This window comes from Triturus cristatus, chromosome 2_2, assembly GCF_964204655.1.
Source record: "Triturus cristatus chromosome 2_2, aTriCri1.1, whole genome shotgun sequence".
In the NCBI taxonomy this organism is placed as follows: domain Eukaryota; kingdom Metazoa; phylum Chordata; class Amphibia; order Caudata; family Salamandridae; genus Triturus; species Triturus cristatus.
Window position 1 is genome coordinate 792,765,765 of NC_140582.1, and position 25,268 is coordinate 792,791,032.

Below are 25,268 nucleotides of genomic sequence, written 5' to 3' on the forward strand. Positions count from 1 at the left end.
AATTATCCAAAACAATCAAAGAATTGGAAGAAGAATTAGACTCCATCAAAGCAGATTTAAGAACGAGATGTGTAGCAGAATTTTGGCACATTACTCTAAAGGATTTGAATGAGAAATTGGACCGTTATGGAAAAGACACACAAGAACGCAAATTACGCAAATTATAACAAGACACAATTGATTATAAACTCAATGAGGTGTATACCTGGGCGGAGGTGTACGCACAAAGGAGACCTCCACCAAAACATGTAACCTCAATCCAAGAAAGTGTTGTCTCGAATCAAGATTTATCAACAAGACAGCCAATCAATGTGGTTTCTATTCAGACTGCTCAACCATCAACCTTAGAAAGTTCTGCTACAGCTGGCACTTTGAACAAACAACAACCAGGTTTTTTACAGGAGGGACCATCAACTGGCAGACCACCAGACATAAGCAGTTCAAAAAAATCTGTCGAGGTCAGAGAAACCATCAGTCAGAATCTCAGGTGCAAAACCAAACCTTAGTCATCAACATTTCGTCCAAAATGCTAAATGCGCAACGACTGCATGTCCTTAACATAGGAACTTCTTTTGTGCCCACATATCACAGTAATAAAATTGAAACAGAAATCTGCCTGTTTAAATGTATGCTCCATCTAAAATTACGACATTTATTCAACAACATTGTGCCGACTTTGCCTGACAGCAACCTTCAAGTAGAGATCAAGGACACACAAGAATACCAAGAGTTTAAACCCCGTAGCACTTTCATGGCTCCCATTTCCCATAAGATATTTGATGCGTTTGTAACTTTGGTCAAGCAAGATGTGAAAAAATTGAACTTTAGGCCTAAAACCAAAACTAATCTGAACAAGCATGAACAACACATCATTAAAGAACTGGCAGATGACACATCATTAACTTTCCAAACGGCGGATAAAGGTGGAGCACTTGTCATCATGGACACCACCTTCTATACAACAAAATTACAAGAACATGTGAATGATCAGACAACCTACGTGAAATTAACACAGGATCCGATCAATGATATAAAGAAGACATTGGATGACATCTTAAAGAATGCCTCTGAAATGGAATGGATCAATCACAACACCTTCAAATACCTATGTACCAACCATCCCAGATGCCCTAAGCTATACATGCTTCCCAAAGTTCATATAAATTTGACAAATCCACCTTTCAGACCTATAGTCAGCGGATGCGGGTCTATATTTGAACCATTGGGAAAGTACATTGAACGTTTTTTGCAACGCTTTGTTCAACAATTGACATCGTATATTCGGGACGCTATACATTTTTTGCAACTGGTAAAACAATTGGAGAACCAAGATACTCCTAATGTGATTTTGTGTACGATCTATGTGACAGCACTTTATACATCCATACCATTGGCTGAAGGCACAGAGGCCTGTGAATGGGCATTATTACAACAAACTAACGTAGCAGCCAACAAAGTGTTCATCCTAGAGTTACTGCAATTCTGCCTACAGCATATATACTTCAAATGGAATGAGCACTTCTATTTACAAATCAGTGGAATGTCCATGGGTTTTTCCTGACCCCCTGTGTACGCCAATACATATATGGCTAAATTTGAAAATGACCACTTTCTCACTGATCCAGGGTGGTACAATAATTTATTATTCTGCAGATGCTTTATCGATGATATTTTTCTAATCTAGACCAACACTGGAGAAGAAATAATCAACAAAATATCTGAGTTGAACCAAAAAAATACACACATCCAATTCACTCATCAGACAGATAAAGACCACGTTTCATTTCTGGATGTACTAATTACCAACACACATGGCAGATTAAACACATCTGTGTATCACAAACCCACCGACCGTAATAACTCCTTGTTGTATACCAGTTTCCATCCACCAGCTCTTTTGCACAATTTACCTTACTCACAAATTTTGAGATCTAAACGCATATCCTCATCACCCCAAGCACTACCCAGAGAAATGGATCAACAAAATAGGAAATTTTTGGCACTCGGATATCCTCAGCATGTAATTGCTGCAGCCGAGTTGAGAGCCAACAACATTGCCAGAAGCGAGTTGCTACAAACGAAAACCAAAACAGATCAAGACAGGATGGTCTTTGTGTCTAAATTTTCCACAAAATCTGATCAAATTAAAAAGATCTTGAACCATCGATGGGAATTGCTTCAATGTGAGGCTGATTTTCAAGGCTTGTTCAGCAAAAGACCCTTATTGGCATGCACGAGGAGCAGAAACTTAAAGGAATTAATAGCCAAAAGATCATCACATAGCCTTCCCGCAGCAGTCGGAATGAGAAAAAGCTATAATTGTGTGCATTGTAATAACATAATTTTGGGCACAACCATTTCACATCCCCAAACCTGTAAGATCATCAAATTGCGAGATTCGGCTGATTGCAACTCTATGTTTGTGATATATTGCATCAAATGTCCCTGCGGTAAAATGTACGTGGGTAAAACGGAAAGAAAAATCTAAATTCCCAACTACAGTTTGGCATCACATTGGTCAGAGTTCAACCATACCATACCACAATTGAGATTTCTGGTACTGGAGAAGATACATTTAATTCCGGAGCGTGACAACGCTAAATGGTTATTACAAAGAGAAAAATGGTGGATAAAGTTTCAGAACACCATGTTGCCTGTTGGATTAAATGACAAGCTTGACATGAGATGTTACCTGTAAGATGTTCTCTCATTGGAACCTTTTTTGACCGAACATTATCACAGATTTGAGTGTCCTTTTTTCATTTTTTTAATTGCACAAACCGCAGCTTAACATTTTAATACCATCACTCAGATTAGAATCCAGAGATGGGAATTCAATCTACATGATGTAAAAATGCCTACGTTGCTAAAACATTAAGGTTATGTGGATGTCATTTCTTAAATGTTGTTCCCTGACCTGTTTACATGATACAAGTTTTCATAGCACTCTTTTATCTTTTATTTCTTTCCATACTACTAATATCTTCCACATTCTATGATGATTCACATTGGCAGTTCTATTGTTGCTGTGTACTAGCATCTTTATGAAGTGTACTTGGCGTGACTGCGGTGATTGAGATGGTATTTATTAAGCTTGACTTTGATCCAGACTACGTGATGATTACACAGTGATTTTAAGCTAGCATCGTTGATTATCATTGTTCGTCATTTGTTGTGAGTCCGGTATGATGGAGGCCAATAAAAATAGTTTTTTGATTTCACTATGGATGTTTCCGGTTTTGGGCAGTTATCATGTACATGATCATTAGTTATGCCACCAGCACTATTCGGTTCGTAGTTCAGTAATTGCGCATTACGTTTGTGTGCATCATTACCACCTTAAGATGGCCGCCACGGTAGCAAGATTGGGCTCCTCATTTTCGGACGCAACCGTTTTTTATTTTTACTGCACACATGGTTTTAAACGCCATTGAGGTCCCGTGAAGTCTTACTTAAGTGAGGCTGATGTCGAGTACGCGGTCATCACCGATCGAACTTCTAGGTAAAATGCGAGCATTTTTGTGGTGTTACGGGACATTGACAGCCGTGATGCTGTGGTTATTTATGGAAAAGACACACAATTGATGGACTATTGTTCTTTTTGCATTTGTCACCCCGAGTTGGATGGGTATGCCCAGATGTGGGTCCTGTGCTGTCCATGCCACTGGAGTCAAGTTATCCTGGCTGATGAGGGCTGAAATCCCGAAACCGGTCCTAGGATGCTTGTTTCCAGTCCGGGGAGGACCTAGCCTGGCAGTTTGGGCTGGACTGTTCCCATTGGGTGCCAGGTCAAGACTGATTTGCATATGGCTGGGTCTAAACTTGAATGGCATGGTGAGCAAAAAAACGATGGATTTAGGCCCAGATCTCTCTACTGGGGTGAATGTATGACATTGTTCTGTATTCTGTCCATCAGTTGTTCTTTTTGTGGTTATTTATGGATACATTTTTCTGTACAGTTTATTGAGTACGCCACCGCCGACGTGCCGGATATTACAATGTTGCATACTTATTGAACTGCCCCTATTAAAGGTAAACCTTGGGTTCCAGCACTTTAGATGCTTGTGCTCAGACTGTGCGATGGTTTAGTGTGTTTTGTAAGCACCGATGTTTTGTGTTTACGTTTTTGTTCTTCAGATAGGTATCGGGCGTGCTTTGGGCAATGGACAAAGTGCAAGTCACCGAGGATGTAAGTTCTTTTCATTCGGGGGAGCTAGGTGGCGCCAGACCAAGATGGCCGCACCGTAGTGAGGCTCTGGGAGCCTGGTCTGAATATCCTATAATTATCCGCAATTCGCACAGTCCCCTTGCGATAAGACGACACGCCTGGGTAAAGTGGAGGACCCGCCACCCTCGGTGCAAGTTGCAGCCCAATCGGACGTGGAGCGGAGACGTGGTGGCCCTTGCGGCTTGGCTGGGAGCTGGACGGCTGATCTCCCTGGAGCGGCGGGCCGGGTGCAGGCGCCAAGCGAGCCCGGGGCGCCCATGAGGGCCGAGGCCGCGGATCGCCGGAGGCGGTTGAGAAACGCGGCGCGTTGGCAGCTGCGCGCGGTGCTGCTCCGGCCCCGCCTGCCTCTCGCCTGAACAACACGTCCGGAGGCCTGGTTGGTCGTGTGGGGCGCCGCGCTAGGCCTGGAGAGCTCTGCCGGCTTCTCTCCGGATTCCCTCATGCGCCATAGCATCGCGGGGACGCTCCCCGTGTGTGGAGTCTTCTGGACCTTTGGGGGGAAGCTTGAGGACTATCCAGAGGACCCCGTCTGCCATCGGAGGGGGTGAGTGCCGTGCTGATGTGGATTTGGGGGGTGCATCTTCGCCCTCGTCTTGCTACTTAGTACTTATAGGCACACCCCCTCCCCCCCCGCACCAGGGCACTGAGTACCGCTGGCCATATGTCCCGGACCCTCTACAACATATAGGCAGCATCTCTAGAGCCACTGCACGGCTCCGGGCGCTCCCCCGCTCCGGAGCACCTCTTAACTCTGGGAGCACGCTTGGAGGCACCGTAAAACCCTGGGCGAACCCCATCACGGCGTCTGCGGACCTGTTGGCGCGCCCCTCCCCTCCCCTGGGGCTATTCGTGACTCTGGAGGCACATCTCGAGGCGCTACACGCTCCGTACGTCCCCCCCCGTGGCCGCTGCGTCGCTTGGGCCGCCCCCCCCTTCGCTGCCCGGACAATTGCATCGCCCAGAGATTGAGGGAGTGAGACACGGTGTCAGTCACTGGGCCTCTGGCACTCGGGAGGCGGACCGCGGGACTGGCGGGAGGCTGCCTTGCACGGCCACCCCGTGGATTGCTGGCCCTGGCGGGGGCCTGTGGCGCGGAGTGAGGCCTGCTCCCCTCTCGCTTGGATGCCGACTTACCCCCATAGTTTACGGAGGGGTGACGGGGAGCGGCGACTTCCTTGGCCACGCGGCGACCGGAGTCCTGCATCAACAGCTATACTACACGGCTCGGGAGGGAGAAGGCCATCAAACAACGGGCAGTGACCACGATACATCAGATACCCGGACGAGCCGGCGCGGGCCGCCGGGATGGGGAAATCGGACGGGCGGCAACAACGGCTCCACTTTGAAACTAAGAAAGGGGCACCCGCTCGGCGGCGGAGGAGCCCCCCGAGGAGGGGCAGGAGCGGCCGACCAGCCAGGCAGCAAGTCCGGACAATGAAGTCAAAGAGTTGCTGAAAATGCTGCAGCAGAGTATGAATGGGCTATCGGGGAAAATGGACGCGATGCATAACAGGCTTGACTTTCTCGTCTTAAAGGTCGATAAACACGATGAACAGCTGAAAGAAGTTGAGCAGCGCATTTCTGATAACGAGGACCGCACAGGTACTATGGGCAAACAACTAACGCAGATGGACCGCCTCCTGAAAGTAATAGCGGTAAAGAATGAGGACTTGGAGGCCCGTAGCCGCCAGAACAATATACGCCTCACCGGGATTCCTGAGAGTGCCAATACCGGACGGATGGAAGACTATGTAGAGAAACTCCTCATAACGACGTTTGGCGCGGAGGCCTTTTCGTCCCATCTGATTGTGGAGAGAGCCCATAGATCGCTTGGCCCTCGGCCGCCGCCGGGCGGGCCGCCTCGGCCTATTGTGGCACGTATACTCAATTATAGAGACCGGGACGTTGCTTTGAGGAGGGCGAGAGAGCAGCAAAATTTGCAATTTGAGGGCACTGCGTTCTCCATATTCCCGGGCTTCACCATGGCTGTTCAGGAGGCTAGACGGAAATTTGTAACTGTCAAACAAAAACTGTGCAAAGCCAGCATTGAATACGCCCTACTGTATCCCGCGAAGTTGCGCATCAAGCACCAGGAGCGCACGATCCTGTGCACAAATCCTCAACAGGCGGAAGAGTTCCTTAAGACCCTGCGGCGCCGCTCACCGAGCCATGCCGCGGATACTGACGACTCGCGTCCCCCTTCGCCTGCAACTGAAATGCGGGGAGGAGAGGGACCATCTGCACACCCATGCATAAGTATTGCCTCCGCTGCCGGAATGGCAGTGGCACAGAGACCTGAGGTGAGAGGGTGATGAGGGGGTGGCACTGAGGACTCATGTCTGGACACAATTGGACTGCCACTCTGCATGGTATGCGGGCGGGGGGGGGGGCCTTGGAGTACAGTCCCTCAGAACAAAGGTATGGGATGGTCCTCTGGCGCTACCCAAATATGAATTTGATGTGCTAAGGGGAATGTGCGAATATTGTGTTATAGCCAGGCCCCCTCCCAACACTCCCTCTCTGGGCTCCTGCCTAGGTGGCGGGTTGTAGACCACCACAGGGGAGGGGTGAAGGGAGGGATATCTGGGTCCACAGGTGTCCCCGCCATGGGCAGTCCCCTACAGGGTTGGAATGTTATGGTTGTACAGTTGACCCACAGGTTTCGGTCGTCAGGGAGTTGGGAGGAGGGGGGGAATATTGATGCCGGCACGGTTTGGGTGCTGTTGTGGGAGGGTAGGGGTGGAGTACATGGTTTGTTAATATGTTGGGGGGGCGGGGAGGGGGGACGGAATCAGCAACTGCTCAAACGACTACAGGTGTAGTAACACTCGGAATACATGGTACCTTTACACGTGGGATGGGGCCGGCGCTAGGAGTTGGACCCCTGTGTGTCAACCCACGGCGCACGCACATTGCGGTACACACGCGCCCCACGCGCTGACCTGGAATGTTAGAGGGCTAGTGGACCCCCGTAAGAGGCGCCAGATTCTTTCATACCTCAATAGGCACAACATTAGTATAGCGCTCCTACAGGAAACACACATGGACCCTAGGGGCAATCCGACATTTGGGAGCAAATGGGCCTCTGATCGAGTATTCTCATCATACTCCACATACGCCAGGGGCACAGTGATACTCGTAAAACGTAACACTCCGTTTATATGTGCGGGAATGAAGGGAGGTAGGGATGGGAGGAGCTGTATGCTGTGGGGCACGTTGGGTACGCAGTCGGTTGTGATGGTGAGCTGCTATGGTCCCAACACAGACGACCCCGACTTTTACACTCACTCTGGGGACAGATCACAGGAGTGGGAGCCACACATGTACTATGGGCCGGAGATTTTAACACGGTCAGCGACCCCCAGACGGACAGGTCCAGCGCGCTACCGCACCACTACACTCGTTGTCAGGTGGGCGATGGCCAGGCTCCTCACACACGAGGGACTTACTGACCTCTGGCGACACACTCACCCGGCGGTGAGGGAGGGTACATACCACTCGACGGTGCATGCGGCCTGGTCAAGGCTGGATTACTGGCTGGGTTCTAGGGGGATGTGCCACTGGGTCTGCGCGGTGGACCACCTTGCACGCACGTTCTCTGATCATACCCCAGTGTGTCTTACATTGGAGATACCGAACCTGATTGCTAGTCCCAAAAGCTGGCGACTCGTCCCTAAGGCCCTCATTGATGAAGTTTTTAAATCTGAGCTAGAGGAGGAGATCCTGGACTTCTTAGCCCGCAACAAGGGGACGGTAGCACTAGCGGGCACGCTATGGGAGGCCTTCAAGGTCACAATCAGAGGCACCTGTATGGCAAAGAGCTTCGGGGTCTTGAGAGACATACGTCGGCGTCTACGCCTGCTCGAAGGTCAACTTAAAATACTGGAGGCTGATGTCTGGCGTGAGGACTCTGGTGAGGGGAGAGCTCAATTGCGTGACACAATCTCTGACTATATTTCCACGGCTGAGCGAGAGGCAAGGTTTAGAGGGAAATATGTAACCGCCAGACGCTATGGAGAGGGAGGCAGGCCAGGGCGCGCACTAGCCCGCGATATCAGACGACCACGGTACACCAACTATGTGCTGGAAATAGAGGATGCGCATGGGGATAGACACAGAGATGGCCATGAGATATTGAGTACATTCAAGACATTCTACGAATCGCTGTACACGTCAAAAGGGGTGCACACGACGCATTTTTCGGCCTTCTTTGGGGATATCACCTTAGGGTATCTTAGTGGGAGGCAACAGGAGTTTTTAGCTGCCCCATTTACGCTGGATGAGAGTCGGGAAGCAATTGCCCAGTTAGCGTCTGGGAAGGCGCCCACGTCTGACGGTCTTCCGGTAGACTTCTACAAATTATATACAGACCAGCTCGCACCGGTGTTGCTGGAGGTATACTCGGAGGCGTTGGAGGCGCAGATATTGCCTGCCACAATGAGGGAGGCCCTTATCATATCTTTGTTGAAACCCGGGAAGCCCCCTCATCAGTGCGACTCCTATGGGCCTCTATCGTTAATCAACGTGGACGTCAAAATTTTAACAAAAATGATAGCGAATCGACTTAATCTCCTCATGGATAAGCTGGTGTTGCCGGACCAGGCAGGATTTATCCCTGGGAGAGCAACGTCTCATCATTTGCGTACTCTCTTCTCTATCATGCAACAGGTGGCCCCGCACCTCCCCCTGGCTGCTATTTTATTAGACGCCACTAAGGCGTTCGATTCGCTTGAGTGGGACTATCTGCATGCGGTCTTGCGCAACATGGGGTTCCCGTGGGTTTCTCCGCTTTGATTAGACTGCTGTACAACGCACCAGTGGCTAAGGTACTGATAAATGGCCACACCTCTGATGCCATACCACTCTCCCGAGGTACCAGACAGGGGTGTCCGTTGTCACCCCTGTTATTCGCACTGGCTATGAAACCATTGGCGGCGCGGGTGCGGCAGTATCATCGGGACAAGGCGCTCAGCTGCCCCTTACGTCCCATCCTCATTTCGCTATACGCGGACGACGTGACTCGATATGTAAAAGACCCACAGAATAACTTAAATCCGCTTCTGAGAGAGTTTGTGAGGTTTGGGGGGCTCTCGGGTATCCACATCAACTGGGCTAAATCCCAGATCTTCCCCCTTACCCCAGCCGTGTCGCAGTTCCACACAGACTTCCCATTGGAGTGGTGCGACTCCACTGTAAAATACCTAGGGGTGCAAGTCTCTGCTGATCGGGAGGAACTCATGAGAGACAACTATGGCCGGGCGATAGAGGCACTGAAAGACACTATCACAAGGTGGATCGCCCTGCCCCTGTCCATTGTGGACAGAATATCCCTGATCAAAATGGTAATTCTACCAAAAATGCTTTACTATTTCACAAATATCCCATACCATCCGGGGAAAGTCTTTTTCGCTACCCTGCGCACTGAACTCCTGTGGCTGGTGTGGGGAGGGAAGCAGGCCCGTATCAGGTGGGACGTTCTGGCTCGTCCATATGCGGCAGGAGGCCTTGACCTACCTAATTTTGAATTGTATTATCAGTGCGCCCAGGCACATTACTTGCACTACTGGACGAGCGGCCCGCGATACACAGCGCATGTGGCTACGGAGCACTGGCTCGCTGACCCCGTACCGCTGGCTGGGGCTTTGTGGAGACACATCTCCTATCGCGAACGCAGTCCCGATACTGTTGAGTGCACGGGGTACGCCTGGGAGTGGATTGTGAAGCAGACAGATGCACCTATGCTGTGCTCTCCGCTGCTCCCGCTGGTGTACCACCCCCGCATGCCTCTTTTGCAGGAAGGAGTGTTCATCAAAATGAAGCAACATAGGGGTCTCAATACGTGGGGGGACCTGTATAAAGACGGCAGATTCATCACGCTGCAACAGCTCTGTGATTACCCTCCTCCCACCACAATGGACACCTTCCTGTACATCAGGCTCCGAGCTGGAGTTCGGGCCATTACACCGGATTATCCGCTAGAACCGACGACATCTCCCCAGTTACATGCAGTGCTACGAGCCACGACGGCTTCTCACTTGGTGTCGACCCTATACCGATCGATATACACGGGGACGGAATACGCACAGTGTGCCGCGCGCAGTAGATGGGAGGAGGAGCTGGGACAACCCTTAACTGATCGGGACTGGCTGTTCAGCTGCAAACAGACAGAGCAGGTGGCTGCTAGCAGCAGGCTCCGTGTCACGCATTATAAGTTCCTCCAGCGCTACTATTATACCTCCGTGAAGCTTCATCGGTTTGGGCTTCGGGAGGACACTAGATGCGACAGATGTAGGGCCCAGGGGGCGGGAATGTTGCATCTGGCATGGACGTGCCCCTCTGTGCACGCCTTCTGGACCTTGGTGTTTGACGCGGTGGGGAATATGATTGCCACCCCCCCTGCCGCCGACCCCACAAATGGGTATCTTGGGAAGCACGGAGAGCATCCCGGCTCCTCATAGAAAATTCAGCCCTTTTTGTCTTCTCCTGGCCAAGCGTAAAGTGGCCTGCAGATGGGGAAGCGGGCGTGCCCCCAAGTTCAAGAGCTGGCTGGAGGATCTGATACGCTGGCAGGAAGAACTCACTCTCTATGCTGACCTCTTGCCGACCATCTCCAGACCTAGAGACATATGGGACCCTCTAAGGAGGTACCTGCTTCAAACCCCTCAGACACCGGATAACGCCACTGCCCCCACGTCCTGAATAGGTCCAGTGCTGGGGACGCCTGAGGCTCGGCGCGGGGGAGGGGTGCGGGATCCCTACCGCCGGGACTCTGCTGCGCTTACGGACTACTGGCGCTCCCATGGGTTCCCCTGGATACTGTAATGTGTAATTGACATGGATATGTGTGTGCCAGGTGGCGCCTATTCCGGAGCACGAGCCGCGGGGCGGCTGCTGCCCTTTCTCGTCACCGGGGACCTACGTGACTACACGTCGGCGGGGGCCATAACCCTGCATGGGAATCCTAGCTGTACTCCTTTTTTTGTTTTCTGGTTGGTACACTGTGGGGCCGATGATTGTGCTGTGCTGAATTTCATATTGCCTTAGCGTTGTTATGGTTATGTGTTCTGACGCGGCCTGCCCTGATGGGTTGTAGGCGGCTTGCTGTGTGTTAACTGCAGAGTGTCATACTCTATGCCTAATGTGCACTGCTGCCGGCCCCGGCGGGGTTGTAGGCGAAAGACGGCTGTGTCAGACTTGTGTTCTTCAATAAAGGTTTTGGAGAAAAAAAAAAAGTTCTTTTAATTCAGTTTGGCGTTTAGTTGGTATAAGAATTTGGCAGCATGCAGTTAAGACACACATTATGGTGGAGGGTGGTTTATAATCACTTTCATTTTTTATACCAGAGGACACTATATCTAATATTTCAGCACGTGATCAAGCCGGTACAAGTCCACGCTCGTGGCAGTTCTATCACATTATCAGAGTTAATGCTTGGAAAGCAAATTAGCCCTATTTTCCTCCTTGTATGTCTAACATTGGTATTTATGTTTCATTTTTAGTTCCCGACGAAGGAATAAGGTTATCCCGAAATGCATTGGGAAACGAGTACAGAAATCAATGTTTTTTTGTTAACTTTATATATTTGATGTTTGTAGAGATCACATGTTATGCTTTGCATATTTCTATGATGATATAATTACAGAAAGTGATCCGTAATAAAAGATTAATGTCTTGAAACAATGTGTGTATAATATATTTGAAAATTACTGCACTGTTGACAATGAAATATTGCAAAACCTTAGCAAATAGTTCTTTGCACCCTCAGCAGTGTGGGCAGGGGAAAGTGAATGTTGACACTTGCATCAGGTATTCAGTACGGCAGTAACCTGGCATAGTAGTATTTAGATGCAGTCCTCTGGATTTTCCTGAGACGTCCAAGAGTCCTTAATAGAGCTAAATTTTTATAGTGAGAGGATTTCAGCATGCTGCCTGGGACTGGCCTTACAGGCTAAACAAATTCACAAGCAATACCTTTGCTTTTGTGGTTTTCAGAGAAGCCAAATTCCGTGGCTGCAGAAACTTTCCAAGGAAGTTCATTCTTGGAAGCAATTTATCCTCCCTTTAGTGGGAGATGTGGATTTAATGGGTCAACTGCAGCAGCTCCAATCTATCCATTTCTTTACTAGGTCTTCAGACTCAGAGCTATTCTGAGTTGCCCCTCCCCACCCCCCACGCCCTCCCACTGTAAATTTCTGGTCAGGGAGTCTCTTCAATTTTCTGGACTAATGGTGTCCATCACCATGGTCTCCCTGAGTGCGCCTATTGATCCCCTAGGATTACACCTTCCCCTTTCTGGGAACTCCTCTGGAGTATTCACCAACTCTATCAGGAAGTATTCCCTAGTCCAGGCCTCGATCCTGAAGGCAAAGATTTGCCCTTGTTGCAGTAAGTGATCGTAAAAGTGGTTGCCATTAAATGAAGGAGCACCAGAATGTCAGGGACAATGTGGTCTCTGTCCTGCCAGCTAACGGTGCTGCCTTTTTCCTTTACAGCCACTCCATGGGTCTTCACAAAGGCATAGCAAGTGATGGCTGTCTCTCGCATAAGGAAAATGCAAAAACAAAATTGATGAAATGCTTGAATTAGCTGCATCCGAGTACATTGTTTTTTTGCCCACCATGACATCTCAGACTAGACCCAGCCATATGCAAATGAATCTTAATACTGCTCCAATAGGAACAGGAACTGCCAAGCCAGGTCTTCTCTAAACTGGAACACAAATAACAGCCAGCCTATGATCAGTATAAACAGCATTTTCTTTTAAAAATCTAGGCCTATTGGCTTTAACACATTTTGAGTATCTGAAAATAAACATTTTAATATAATTGTCAATTTATTGGTTTACTCCAGATCGCCAACCAATCACTCAACCAAAATCAAAAATGGTCCAACACTCCTAGCGAAACACAAAAGCTCAGACCTGGAGCATTTTTATTACTCCAGCTTCTACCAAGGACACTAATACTTTTCTCCTGGAGATTTAGTGTGCCTTTTTTCATTCATCGGTACATCCCCTATTTTTATGCAGCAGTTCCCATCTATCCACCGATTCTTCTGTGTATACGTTGACCTAGCCACACTCATATTTCTGATAAAGGCTTCTAACCGCAGATTCCTCACCTTGTAAGGTGCACTGGTAAGGCCAAAGTGACGTGCAGAGAATGAAAGTGCTTGTGGCCTACCTGAAACCACAGGTAACGCCTGTGGGACTGCTGGATGGAAAGGTGGACGTATGTGCCCTGTAAGTCCAGTGCTGTCATTCAATCTCCTGAATCTAAGGCAGACAGAAAGTGGACCAGGGTGAGCAATTTAAAGTTCAGAGAATGAAGGTGTAAAATAGGACTTAAGGCCTCATTCCTTTTTCAGCACAGATAATAAAGGGAGTAGCAATCAGTCTTGATCTATGATGCCTGTATCCCTTCTATTGCTCCCTTAGCAAAGAGAGCCTAACCTTCTCAGTGAAGTATGTACAATTGGTCCTTAGGAGGTGTAGTGGTGCGGGTGGTATGTCTGAATAGGAGACAGGAAGGGCAGGGAGTATACATATGCCACAATCTAGAGAACCCATTGATTGGATGTGATGCTCCACTATTCGTAGAGGTTAAAGGTGACGTGACCTCCTACCGGGTAATTGTGTGCTGCCAAGAACAATTTAAAGCAGTTTTTAATCAGTTGTGGGGGGGAAGTTGGGACTGAGGTAGTGCATTGCCCTTTTTTGCCTGAACTTTGTCTGCCAGCTCCCTGGCCTCACCTTTGAAAGGCCCGTATTGGTATTGCCTCCACAGGTATCCCCCACTGAAGCCTAGAAAGGGACACTGTCGGGAGAACTGCCAAACAGACTCAGCTAGGCCAAGTGAGGGAGCGTTGACTTTGCTCTCCTTCAGTTTCTTGAGGGCCGAGTCAGCCTTTTATCTGACATGTTCATAGCTATCAAAGAGCATGTCCATGAGGGACTGCAGCAGGTCTGATGAAAAACCCATTGAGCGAATCCAGGCACACCATGCTGGTCCCGACAGCCCCACCCAGGCAGTCTGGAGTTTGCAGGCAAAAACGAATGGTGTATTTCGCAGTATCTTGGCTGCCGAAGATCAGACATTGGAGCGTTTGTCTGATATCCTCCTGGACAGCTGGCAAGATGTCTCCCACTCTGTCCCACAAGATGTGTGAATACCATCCCAGGAGGCAAGATGGCCTCGAGTGGAGGCAAGGGGCGTGTCGGATCTGCCCGCCGGACCTTCAGCAGCCTGCCACATAGAATCTTTGGGACTCCAGTGGTATTCGGTGATGAACCAGAAATGAAGGCTATGGCCTCCTTCAGATGTTGCATTTCATATGCTGTGGCTGTCTGCTGAGGCAAGAAGTAGAGCGGAGCTACTTTCGGAGGCTGCTCTGTGGAGCGGCTCCTAGGCTGAGAGGTACCCGTAGTGGCATCACGTGACGTGGTGGGCCGTCGGCGATCCCGGTTTGGACTTCCTGTGTTTCTTGTGCGTCTTATAGGACTTACTCCTGAATCTTGATGTGGAGCAGTCTTGAGATCGGTCCTGGGAATAGGAGCCCATCCACACTCTTGATTTTGACTCAGACCACTTCCGCAACTTCTTCCGGAATACTAAAATGGCAACCTTGGATTTACGGTCTTCTTTACTGTATTAAACCACCTTTCGATTCATTTTTGTGCAACAAGAGCACAACTTTGTGTCATGCAAAGTACTGAGGCACCAGAGGGTGGTGTTGTGGGTGTCTGTCACCAACATCTGTCAGTGACAACACGGCTTGAAACCTGTTGTTTTAGGGCTCATATCTGCACACTGAAGCAGAATGTAGATGTTTTTATAAGGATAAAAGGTCTGTCAAAGACAGCACTGCCAGCCAGAAGGCGCGGAAAGAAAGCAACTGATGTCAGCAGGCGGGTGTGGCCCGATGTCGTATATGGAGTAGACGATCCAACGTGGAACTGCATGACACCACCTGTCAATGCGTGAGGGAATTGTTGAAAAGTTTATGGATCCAGTCTGGCACCTTGTATGTTTAGATAGCCTTTCCGAGAAAAGGCGTTGGCCGAAGGTAAGTAACTGTGCATCTGCACCTCCACATGAGACCTGAAGATGGAGTCACAACTGTTGTCTCATAACTCTACCTCGTAGGAAGTCATTGTGATTCCTTTAGCAAAAGTGTCTTGTGGGAATAACTGGCTGATACCATTTTTCTACATTAGAATTTAAACAATACAGTGAGCCAGTTTTCTCACTGCGAGATTGGTAAACAAAGCTTCTGTAGCAAAAGCAAATGATTATTAATTGCGGTTAAACTGCAAAAGTAGTTGTGTCACATTTGTATCTTTATTTTTTTAAAATTTCAGTTACTGAGGTTCTTTCATTGATTGGTTGCATTCTAATACAGACTGATTGTTCAGACCATAAAGTTGCTCCCATCATTCTTATGACTTGTTATGATCTAGGCTGGCCAACCAATGTTTAAATTGTAATCCATGTAACAACATTTTGTTTTGTTCCAGTTATGCAGAGGTCCGAGCAGAACGAAGGAGAGAGCTTGGCATTGAAGATTTTCCAACCTCTGACGATAAAGTGAGTCTTAACATTTCCTCAAATATTATGCCATATAAGCGCAGTAGGAATCTCAAATGATCATACTAAGTGCTGTGTTCAATATCCTATCAGTAGAAGTTTATTTATCCCCTTAGTGCCAGGGGATCAAGAGTATGGTAGGAAATTATAAATTCAGATTTGTACAAAAGACTATTTGATGTAGATTTCAGGGAACACCGTAGTACTACTTGCAGAGGCATGAAACAAATTTGGTATCCACAGGGACTAAGAAGTGTAATTAAGGAACCTGAATTAGAGGTATGGCCTATGTAGCACAGGGACAAGCCCCAATTAAAACCCTGCAATTGATACATTTGTAAATTGAACCTTCTTTTACAAAATTGTATCTTTGCCAAGCAAAACACAAGTTAAAATATCCCCCTGATAGAGACTTCTAGGCACAGATTTCTTACCTTTGAATGCTTCCCAGGCGTCAAACTGGATCCGGAAATTCTTTTGCATCCTACTTGCGTGCCAGTAGGTGGCATCGTTTGACTCAACATGGCATCGTCCATGTCAGAAGTGACGTGTGCGGTCCCTATATAGGCGCCACCCCAGCACACTGGCCCCAGTTCCTTATTTTCAGTGCCATCAGCGCAAATCCAGACGAGCTCTGCTCATTTGTTTTTTGGCTGACATTTTCAATCATTTTGTCGACTTTGACCAGTGTTCCTCTTTCACTCCGTTTTGGAGTATGTCTCCAAAGAAACCAACTGTTTTTAAACCTTGTGGTGCCTGTAGCAGGCAAATGTCTGTGACAGAACCCCATTTGGTGTGTCTGTGGTGTCTGAAACGATACCACAACTCCAAGTCCTGCCCAGAAAGCCATCCTCGCCATGTGGGCCCCACGGGTTTAGGACGGTGCTCTGTGCCAGTCGGGCCTTCACGATCCTTTGGATGATCCTGATCGGCCATGGCGACACCTTTGCAATCTCCTTTCGACAATATTCCAGTGACGCTATACTCGGTGGTGCCAAACCCATCATGCTTTTTAACTCTGATACAGAGGGGGGCTGAATTCGAGATAGAGCCCTCTGAAGAACTCAAATGGAGGGGATTTGAAGATCCCGATGGCTATTCGGACCCCATAGTAGGGTCCTTGGACAACGACGCCTGGAATGAGGACCTGACTGTTATCAGTGATCTGGAAACCTCACCAGACACTGGCCTCCTTTCTCCTCCCACAGTCGCTACAGAGGAAGGGATTCCTTTGTGATGGTGGTCTGCAGGGTGGCTGATGCCCTGGACCATCACTTATCCACGGTTGAAGTCAACACCAATGTCTTGACAGAGGTTCTTCAACCTGGCGTGTCCCCCTCAGTGCCTTTACTCCTCTTCAATGCCCTCACTGATTTTCTGCTTGGGGTCTGGGCCATGCCTGGCACAGGCACTCCTGTGCAAAGGACTATCACCCATCTCCATCGCCTGCTCCTGGGAACTAAGCCTTCCTCACCCAGAACCCTACCACTGAGGTGGTCCAGGCTTCTACCTCCAAAATCAATGCTGGTGCATTCCCTACTAGACCACCAGACAGGAATCCTAGAGGCTGGATACCTTTGTAAAGGATAGTTTTTCTTCCACCAGCCTTGAATTGATTGGGGTATTTGAACACCTCATGCTTATTCCCCCAATATTCTCATGCTGTATGGGGTACGCTTGGGCAAGTGCTGCCTATAGTCTCAGTGGAGGCCCGAGCCGTATTTTCTCAAGCTATTGCTGCCAGGAGAGATGCAGCAAAGTTCACAATCGTATGTGGATTGGATACGACTGGATTGGATTTGGCACCATCTGCCCCAATGGCGGGAGATCACATTGGACTAATGGGCCCTTCAGATTGTCCAGCAGGATTACACCCTACCTTTCTAGTAGACACCGTCCCCTTTGCCACCATCTCCCGACCAGCAGATGGAGGACCACCATTCACTCTTGCAACAGGAAGTACAGGCTCTTCTGACCATCGAGAGAGTTCCGGCATCAGAAGTAGGCCATGGTTGCAATTTCCACTACTTTCTGGTGCCGGAAGAGGATGGAGGCCTTCGTCCTATCCTAGACCTACACCCTCTCTACTTTCTGAAAAAGTAAAAATTCAAGGTACTCACTTTGGCTCAGGTTCTTTCTGCCTTTGACCCTGGATGGTAGCGCTGGACTTGAAGGATGCCAACTTTTATATTCCGGTCTTGCCTGCCCACAGGCGTTACCTGCGGTTCACAGTAGGCCAAGAGCATTATCAGTTTGCTTTGCTCACCTTCAGTCATACTTGTGCCCCTCGGGTGTTCACTATGGTGATGGGTGCAGCTCGTCTACAGAGGACAGGGGTACCTGTCTTCCCCTGTGTATCCCTACCTTGATGACTGGATGTTGAAGGCAGGTTTGCCCCATTTGTCTCCCACCTCCACAATACTTCTGCATTTGATGGGGTTTACTACCGATGCGCCAAAGTCACACCTGACTCCCTCTCAGATGCTCCCTTTCATTGGAGTAATTGCATTTATGGCTGCATTGTAGTTCCGTGCCTGTCCTCTGAATTAGCGAGTCCAGGAAATTTGGGCTATGATTCCGATGTTTCAGCTTCTATCCTGCATTTCAGTGAGACTGGCTCTGAGGCTGCTAACTCTCATGGCCCCCTGCTGGTAAAGCATGCCCATTTGATTATACAATCCCTGCAGTGGGATCTGAAGTCCAAGTGGGCACAGCATTAGATGAATTGCTCCGACCTGGTCCAGACATCGGTAGGAACTGCAAAGGATCTTCAATGGTGGCTCACGGACCACGATTGGTTCACCAGCTGACTCCTCTCACTTTCCCACCCAGAGCTTACAGTAATGACAGATATGCCACTTCTGGGTTGGGGCAGCCATCTGTGGGAGGTGGAGATCAGAAGTCTCTGGTCTCCAGTGGAGTCTCAGCTCCATAGTGGCCTGTTGGAACTGAGAGCGATTCGCTTGGCATTGAAACCCATTCAACAGAAGTTTGGTTCAGGTGGTCACGGACAACACCACCCCCATGTGGTATTGCAACAAACAGAGTGGGGTGGGGTGTGGACCATGTGTCAAGAGGTCCTGTGTCTCTGGACCTGGCTAGAACACCAGGGTATTTTCCTGGTGGTTGAATATCTGGAGGGCTCTCTGAACGCCAAAGTAGATTAACTCAGCCGTCAATGCCTCGTGCATCACAATTGGCGCCTCCATCCAGAAGTGATACATGGTCCCTTCAGAGATTGGGGAGAGTCTTGGTTAGATCTATTTGCCACCGCCAAGAACGCCCAATGTCAGCACTAATGTGTGTTGGAGTTTCCAAGGGGGCTCTTGCTCGGAGACGCATTTCGTCTTGATTAATCTCAGCTTCCTGCATGCCTGTTCGTTGATATCACTCCTGGCCATAGTTCTGAAGAAGATTAGGAACATTTGACAGAGACATCTAGCTGCAGTTTCCTTACCTTTGAATTCTCCCCAAGCGCCAAACTGGATCCGGAAACCTTTTTCAGCAGTGCGTCTGTGCATTGGCAGAGGGTTTTGTGCAACTCCATAGTTACATAGATCATCAGATGTGACTTTGACGGAGTCCCTATATAGCCCCTTCCGACACGCTGGCGTCGGTTTCTTCTTTTCCACGCTTTCAACGTGGCTCTGGTAAGCGGTGCCTCAGGCTTTTTTAAGGCCTACTTTGACATTTTCGTCGAATGGAGCAGTGTGCTTTTAAACAATCTATCATGCCTTAGTGTTCAAGCCTTGTGAGTCTTGTGTTCGACAAATGTCTGCCATGGACCCTCACTCTATTTGTATGTGGTGCTTGGGAGAGCACCATGAATCTAAGTAGTCAGACACCTGTCGGCAGCTTCACCCGAAGGCGCTGAGGGAAGGTTGAATGAAGCTCCTAGTGGAGCGGATTTTGCAGTCTTCCAAGGCTTCCCATCAACCTCGGTTCCCTTCTTGGTCCACAGACTGCCTGCATGGCGGCTCCGGGAGCCGTTCCCATGGACGTCCCTCTCCATCTCCATCCTGTGGTAAGTCACGACGCAGCCCTTCCGGGTTACCACCTTTGGTGCCTGTTCTGATCAACTGATAATGGCGCCAACGGCGCCGCTCAACACCACATCACTGCCTTTTCCTACGCAGAGACAATGCCACTCGGCGACTGTCGGTGTCGGAAGCGATGCCGGTGGAGTGCCTATCTCAAGCACCTTTCCTCAGCTCTCTGTGCAGCCCCCTCCTGCTTTTTCTTCTGAGGAACACGATTTTGGAGGTGATGGAGTGGAATTGAGTTTCCCCACCCCATTTCTGACACTGTCCAACTGGCTTACTGAGTTGGGTGACGCTAGTGGCTTGAAGTCTTCCCCAGCCTCGGGTCTCCTTTACCCTCCTGGCCTCGCTACAGAGGCGAGCTCCTCTCTGACTGACATGCTCGGGCGAGTTTCCATGGTTTTGGATTTGCCACTTCGTTCTGTGGAAATGATGACTGATCCCTTCCTTGGCATCCTCCATCAGGGCCAAACAGTGGTATAGCTGGTGCATCCTTATAGTGAAGCTGTATTTGACATTTTGTTGGGGTTTGGACTAAACCCAATACGGCGTCCACTTTGGATTGTTCTATTTCTCACAGACACCTTTGGCCTGTCTTCTCCGGCATCCTACTCATCACAGTTTTGTGGCACAGGCCACTTCGGCCACTCAAAATCTCACCTCTCTTTCTACTGTCCCTCCAGATAGAGAGTTGATAAGGCTAGAAACTTGTGGAAGGTATACTTTCTCCATCAGTTCTGCGATCCCTCAACACTACTTATGTTCTTGGACACTTCTCCCATACATTGTGGGATTCATTAGCGCATGTGCTGCCCTCCCTTCTGGATGAGACCCGGAATAATGTTTACCTGTTAATACAGAATGGGCAACAAGCAGCTAAATAAATCCTTCTCTGTGGTATGGATACCACTGACTCTGTATGTCGGGCTTTGGCCCCTTCAGTGACACTATGTTGACTTGTCTGCTTGCGCACCTCCGGGTTTACGGAGGCTGTTCAAGCCACCTTGATTGGCATGCCCTTTGATGGAGCCTATCTATTCAGCGCCCATGCCAACTCTGTATTACAGTGGTTTCGGGACAGTCTGGGCAGGGCAGCCTCTTAATTCTGTTTACTCTGTACATCTGCTTTCCCGGTGGACTTGTTTTCCTAGGTCTCCATGGACTTTGTTAGTCAGGGGACGCTTTTCTTTCATTCCATTTAGCTATTGGCAGGTTTCCATTAAATTTTAACCAGTCCTCTTTCGGGTGGCACCCGGTGAGGTGCACCTCAACAGGCATTATTTTCTCTTCTGAACTGTCAAAGACGGATTGTAGTTCCTGCTCTCTGATACAATTTTTGTTTTGTGGCCCTGGGTTTTAATCCTTGATGGTATAATGTTTTTTCTTCTTTCCAGGATTCATGCAAGTAATTATTCCTATGGTAAGTTGCTCGCTTTGTGCGGATGCACTATTGTCTTGTTCCACATGGAACATCTTCTGTTCGCCTCATAGGCGTTCCTGGGTATACTTAGGGTAATTTAGTTTCCCATATAGAGAAATTTCTATTGTAACACTGGAACGATTGTGCATGCAGCTTTTCGCCTTGGACTTGCGCTTATTGGGGTGCATCTCTTATCCAAGCTCCCTTCATTCCATGGAGTTTTCCTTATGCTTTATTATGGTGTTAATCAATATTTCCTGGCACACACTCCTTTTCCTACCAGGGTATTGGGACACGTATTCAAGTCCCTTCCCTACGGTATCTTGTCTCCTATCAGTGCGTCTTTCACTGCTTTAGCGGGTTGTTGTTGATATTCCGGACAGAATGGCCTTGCCCCTCCCTTCTTGGGCAGCCGTAGTGCATGTTTGTTTAAAAAAACAAAAAAATAAGTATCTGTATGGTCATTTAATGTAATACAACGCTATATTTATATATAGTAAGTTTTATATATATATATATATATATATCACTTAATATGGGACAACGTTTTTTCCTCCCTGTGTTTTCAGATTGTGGCAGTTGCTCCGGGTCCTCCGTGAGTTCATCATTTCAAGGGCCTGCTCTCTTGAAGCTCCGCCCTTGGACTCTTTTGACTGCTTCATCTTTGCAGACTAATATCTGTCTTTTCGCTTTGGGGTGATACCTTGTCCCTTGTTGTTACCACACAGCTCTTCGAGGTCAGCTATTTCCTATGGCCTCTACTTGCCTACCTCCTTATTCTTCAGCCCTCACCATACTCCTTGTTCTGTGGGGTGGCTGTTGTTTAACTCTTTTAGAAAGGGTCTTGACTCTTGGTTCTCTTTTTTCTCTTAGAGTGATTTGTCAGAAAATTGATTCCTGTTTTGGACTGCTCTTTTATTTCATGGTTTTCTCTTTTTCCTACACAGAAAGTACTTATGTGTTTGGCCCTGTCACGTTACGGCGCTTGCCGTTCCTCGCCACTTCGACGCACACACAGATACGACCCGGAATACTCACTTCCGGGTGGAAGTCGAGGACCGGTCTAGTCGTTCGTTTAGCGCAAGGGTCAGGGAAGCGCTTCCGGGGGAAACGCTTAAACACCGCGTTTCCCGCCGGCTCGGCGCTTCGTATTCCTTTGGATTCCTCGAGCGCGAGACAGCTCTTGAAGCTGACCAGCGGAAAAGCGAACGCTTTCCCTCGCCGCGGGAAACCTGCTACTACCTTCGTCCTCTCTCCGGAAACCATTCAAGGTATCTCAGGTTCCCCAACCCTTGCCCCTCCCCTGACTCTCCGGTCCATTGAAGGGGTTCTCCTCTTTGTTTTGCCATTGATGATTTTTGCCAGCGCACCGCGCCAGTTCTGATTTACCCTAGATGATTTTGCCCTTGATGATTTTGCCAGCGCACAGCGCCAGTTCTGATTTACCCTAGATGATTTTGCCCTTGATGATTTTGCCAGCGCACAGCGCCAGTTCTGATTTACCCTGGATGATTTTGCCCTTGATGATTTTGCCAGCGCACAGCGCCAGTTCTGATTTACCTTAGATGATTTTGCTCTTGATGATTTTGCCAGAGCACAGCGCCAGTTCTGATTTACCCTAGATGATTTTGCCCTTGATGATTTTGCCAGCGCACAGCGCCAGTTCTGATTTACCTTAGATGATTTTGCCATTGATGATTTTGCCTTCCAGGGCACAGCGCCAGTTCTGAATTGCCCTTGCTGATTTCGCCAATTATGACCTTTTGCCTTTCCGCGCAGAAGCGCCTTGATGTTTTGTTTTCTCTACATTGGAGCAGCGTTTAACCTTGCATTCGTCTTCCAGGGGTGTTATTGGGAAGTTACGTTTACTTTCCATTGACCATTGTGCGAGAGCACTGAATTTTGATTTGCTGCATATCCTGTCCTAAACACCTCACCTGAGCAACTGCCGTGTAACGACCTTCGTCACCGCGGTAAAGGTGAGTTCCCTGAGTCTAGGACAGGAAATATATCTGTGTGTGTGTCTACGGTGTGTTGGGGTTCTTCACTGACCTTAGTCTCCCTGTTTATAGGCCACTCCGAGATACCCTGCGCGCCTACCTACCGCTGTTGTTCAGGCTCCTTTCCCTGCGTCCATCTCATCCCTGCTGGGTTCTACTGTCCACGAGGGTCAGGTGGGTACAGGGACGGGCGCTCTTGTCGTCTCTGCGGAATCGCTGCACAAGCAGAGGTAAGTCTTGTGGAGCACCTGACAGAATACGAAGCCCACGTTTACCATTCTGCCTAGACGACATGGGCGACCCAGAGGTCACCTTGCAAGACATTGCCTCCATGCTAACTGCCATACAGGCAGAAAACCTCAGCTTACGTCACGACATAACTACCCTACAGGGCCAGATGTCAACGGAGGTCGCCAACCCCTGGGGACCCACCCCGAGCCACAGGGGCATACAGGAAGGAATATTACGACAGCCGACGTTTACGTTTGGGGGGCCCTCCGCTGCCAGCAACCCGAACCCTGCAGTCCAAGTTATCGCTCCTCATCCCGTACAGCTGGCACCACCGGAACGGTTCTATGGCGACAGTACCAAGTACGGCATCTTCATACATCAATGCCACCTGCATTTTATGGCCAGGAATACTGCTTTTCCTGACGATGCATCAAAAGTAGCCTACATCCTGTCATACATGGGCGGAGACGCCGCTCAGTGGTCGATAGCGTTGGTTGAACACGACGACCCCATGCTGCACCACCTGCCGACCTTTAAGGAAGCTATGCGACGTATGTTCGCTCGGCACACCTTTGTGCAAGCCGCTGATAACGCGCTGCTCAGCCTCAAGCAAGGCAACCAAGACCTCCTTCACTACATAACCACATTTAGTAGACTGGTGATTGAGTCCCAGTGGCCTGAGGACAAAAAGGTGTCAGTGTTTTATCGGGGATTGCGAGACAAACTAAAGGACCTCATTTCACAGTTCCCCAACCCACCCGAGGAAATCGGCCCCTTCATCGATCTGGTGGTGAAGATGAACTTTCGTTTGCAGGAAAGAAGGACAGATAAAGGACGAAGCAGCGACAACTGCTTCTTGTCCATGGGGGAGAAGGAGACCCGGAAGACCAAGGATGAGCTCGGTCCCCAAAGCGAAGCAACTGAACCTATGCAAATCGGGGGCATAAGAGGTCCTTTGTCGAGTCAGGAAAGGGAACGACGGAGGAAACAGAATCAATGCCTGAACTGCGGTAAAAGCGGACACTTCGTCAGGGAATGCCCGGTGAAGCCCACGAAACCCCGGAGCAGGAGGCCGTTCGCGTTGCCCATCACCAAAACGGAGAAGGCGGGAAACGAGACAACCCAGTAGATAAGGGGATCCGTCCTCTGGGTTCTTCGTATGGCAATGCCGCGATCCCTGCTGTATTCGACGGTACTCACCATATAGGGATGGATGTTTCCTTACAAAACCAGGAAGGCAGAACCTGGTAAGTAACGGCTATGTTGGACTCCGGTGCTACAGGCTGTTTCATAGACACCGCATTCTCACGTGCCTTAGGCATCACCACAGTATCAAAGGCCCAACCCGAGACCGTCAAGGCAGTGGATGGAACGGACCTAACATCCGGCCCTATCAGGCACCACACCGAGAACATGACTATGTCCTTTATCAATCAGCACGCCGAAGTCATCAGCTTTGACGTCATCGATGCTCCTCAATTCAAGGTGATATTGGGGTTGCCGTGGTTGGTAAAGCACAATCCTCGCGTCGATTGGGTGTCCAGAATCATCCACTTGGACTCGGAGCATTGTTGTGACTCCTGTTATACCAAAGACCACCTCCTCGGGAAACGCTCCATACAAGCGAGATCGCTGCCTTTACAGGGAATGGGGTTGGTTTCCCAAGCAGCTGTGCCCAAGGAATACCTGGACCTAGCCGACGTGTTAGACAAAAAAGGAGCCAACACCTTGCCACCGCATCGCTCGTTCGATTGCCGGATAGAC

At 49.1% G+C, this 25,268-nt stretch overlaps 1 protein-coding gene across 9 annotated transcripts in view; it reads left to right on the forward strand.

Annotated features, from left to right (window-relative positions):
- Positions 1-25,268, forward strand: part of CLOCK (clock circadian regulator) — a 2,260,868-nt gene that overhangs the window by 1,610,708 nt on the left and 624,892 nt on the right. For all 9 annotated transcript variants that reach the window (XM_085642074.1, XM_085642079.1, XM_085642082.1 and 6 more), the window contains one exon: positions 15,744-15,813. In XM_085642074.1, the coding sequence (XP_085498200.1) occupies positions 15,744-15,813 (70 nt within the window). The remainder of the gene's footprint in view (positions 1-15,743; positions 15,814-25,268) is intronic.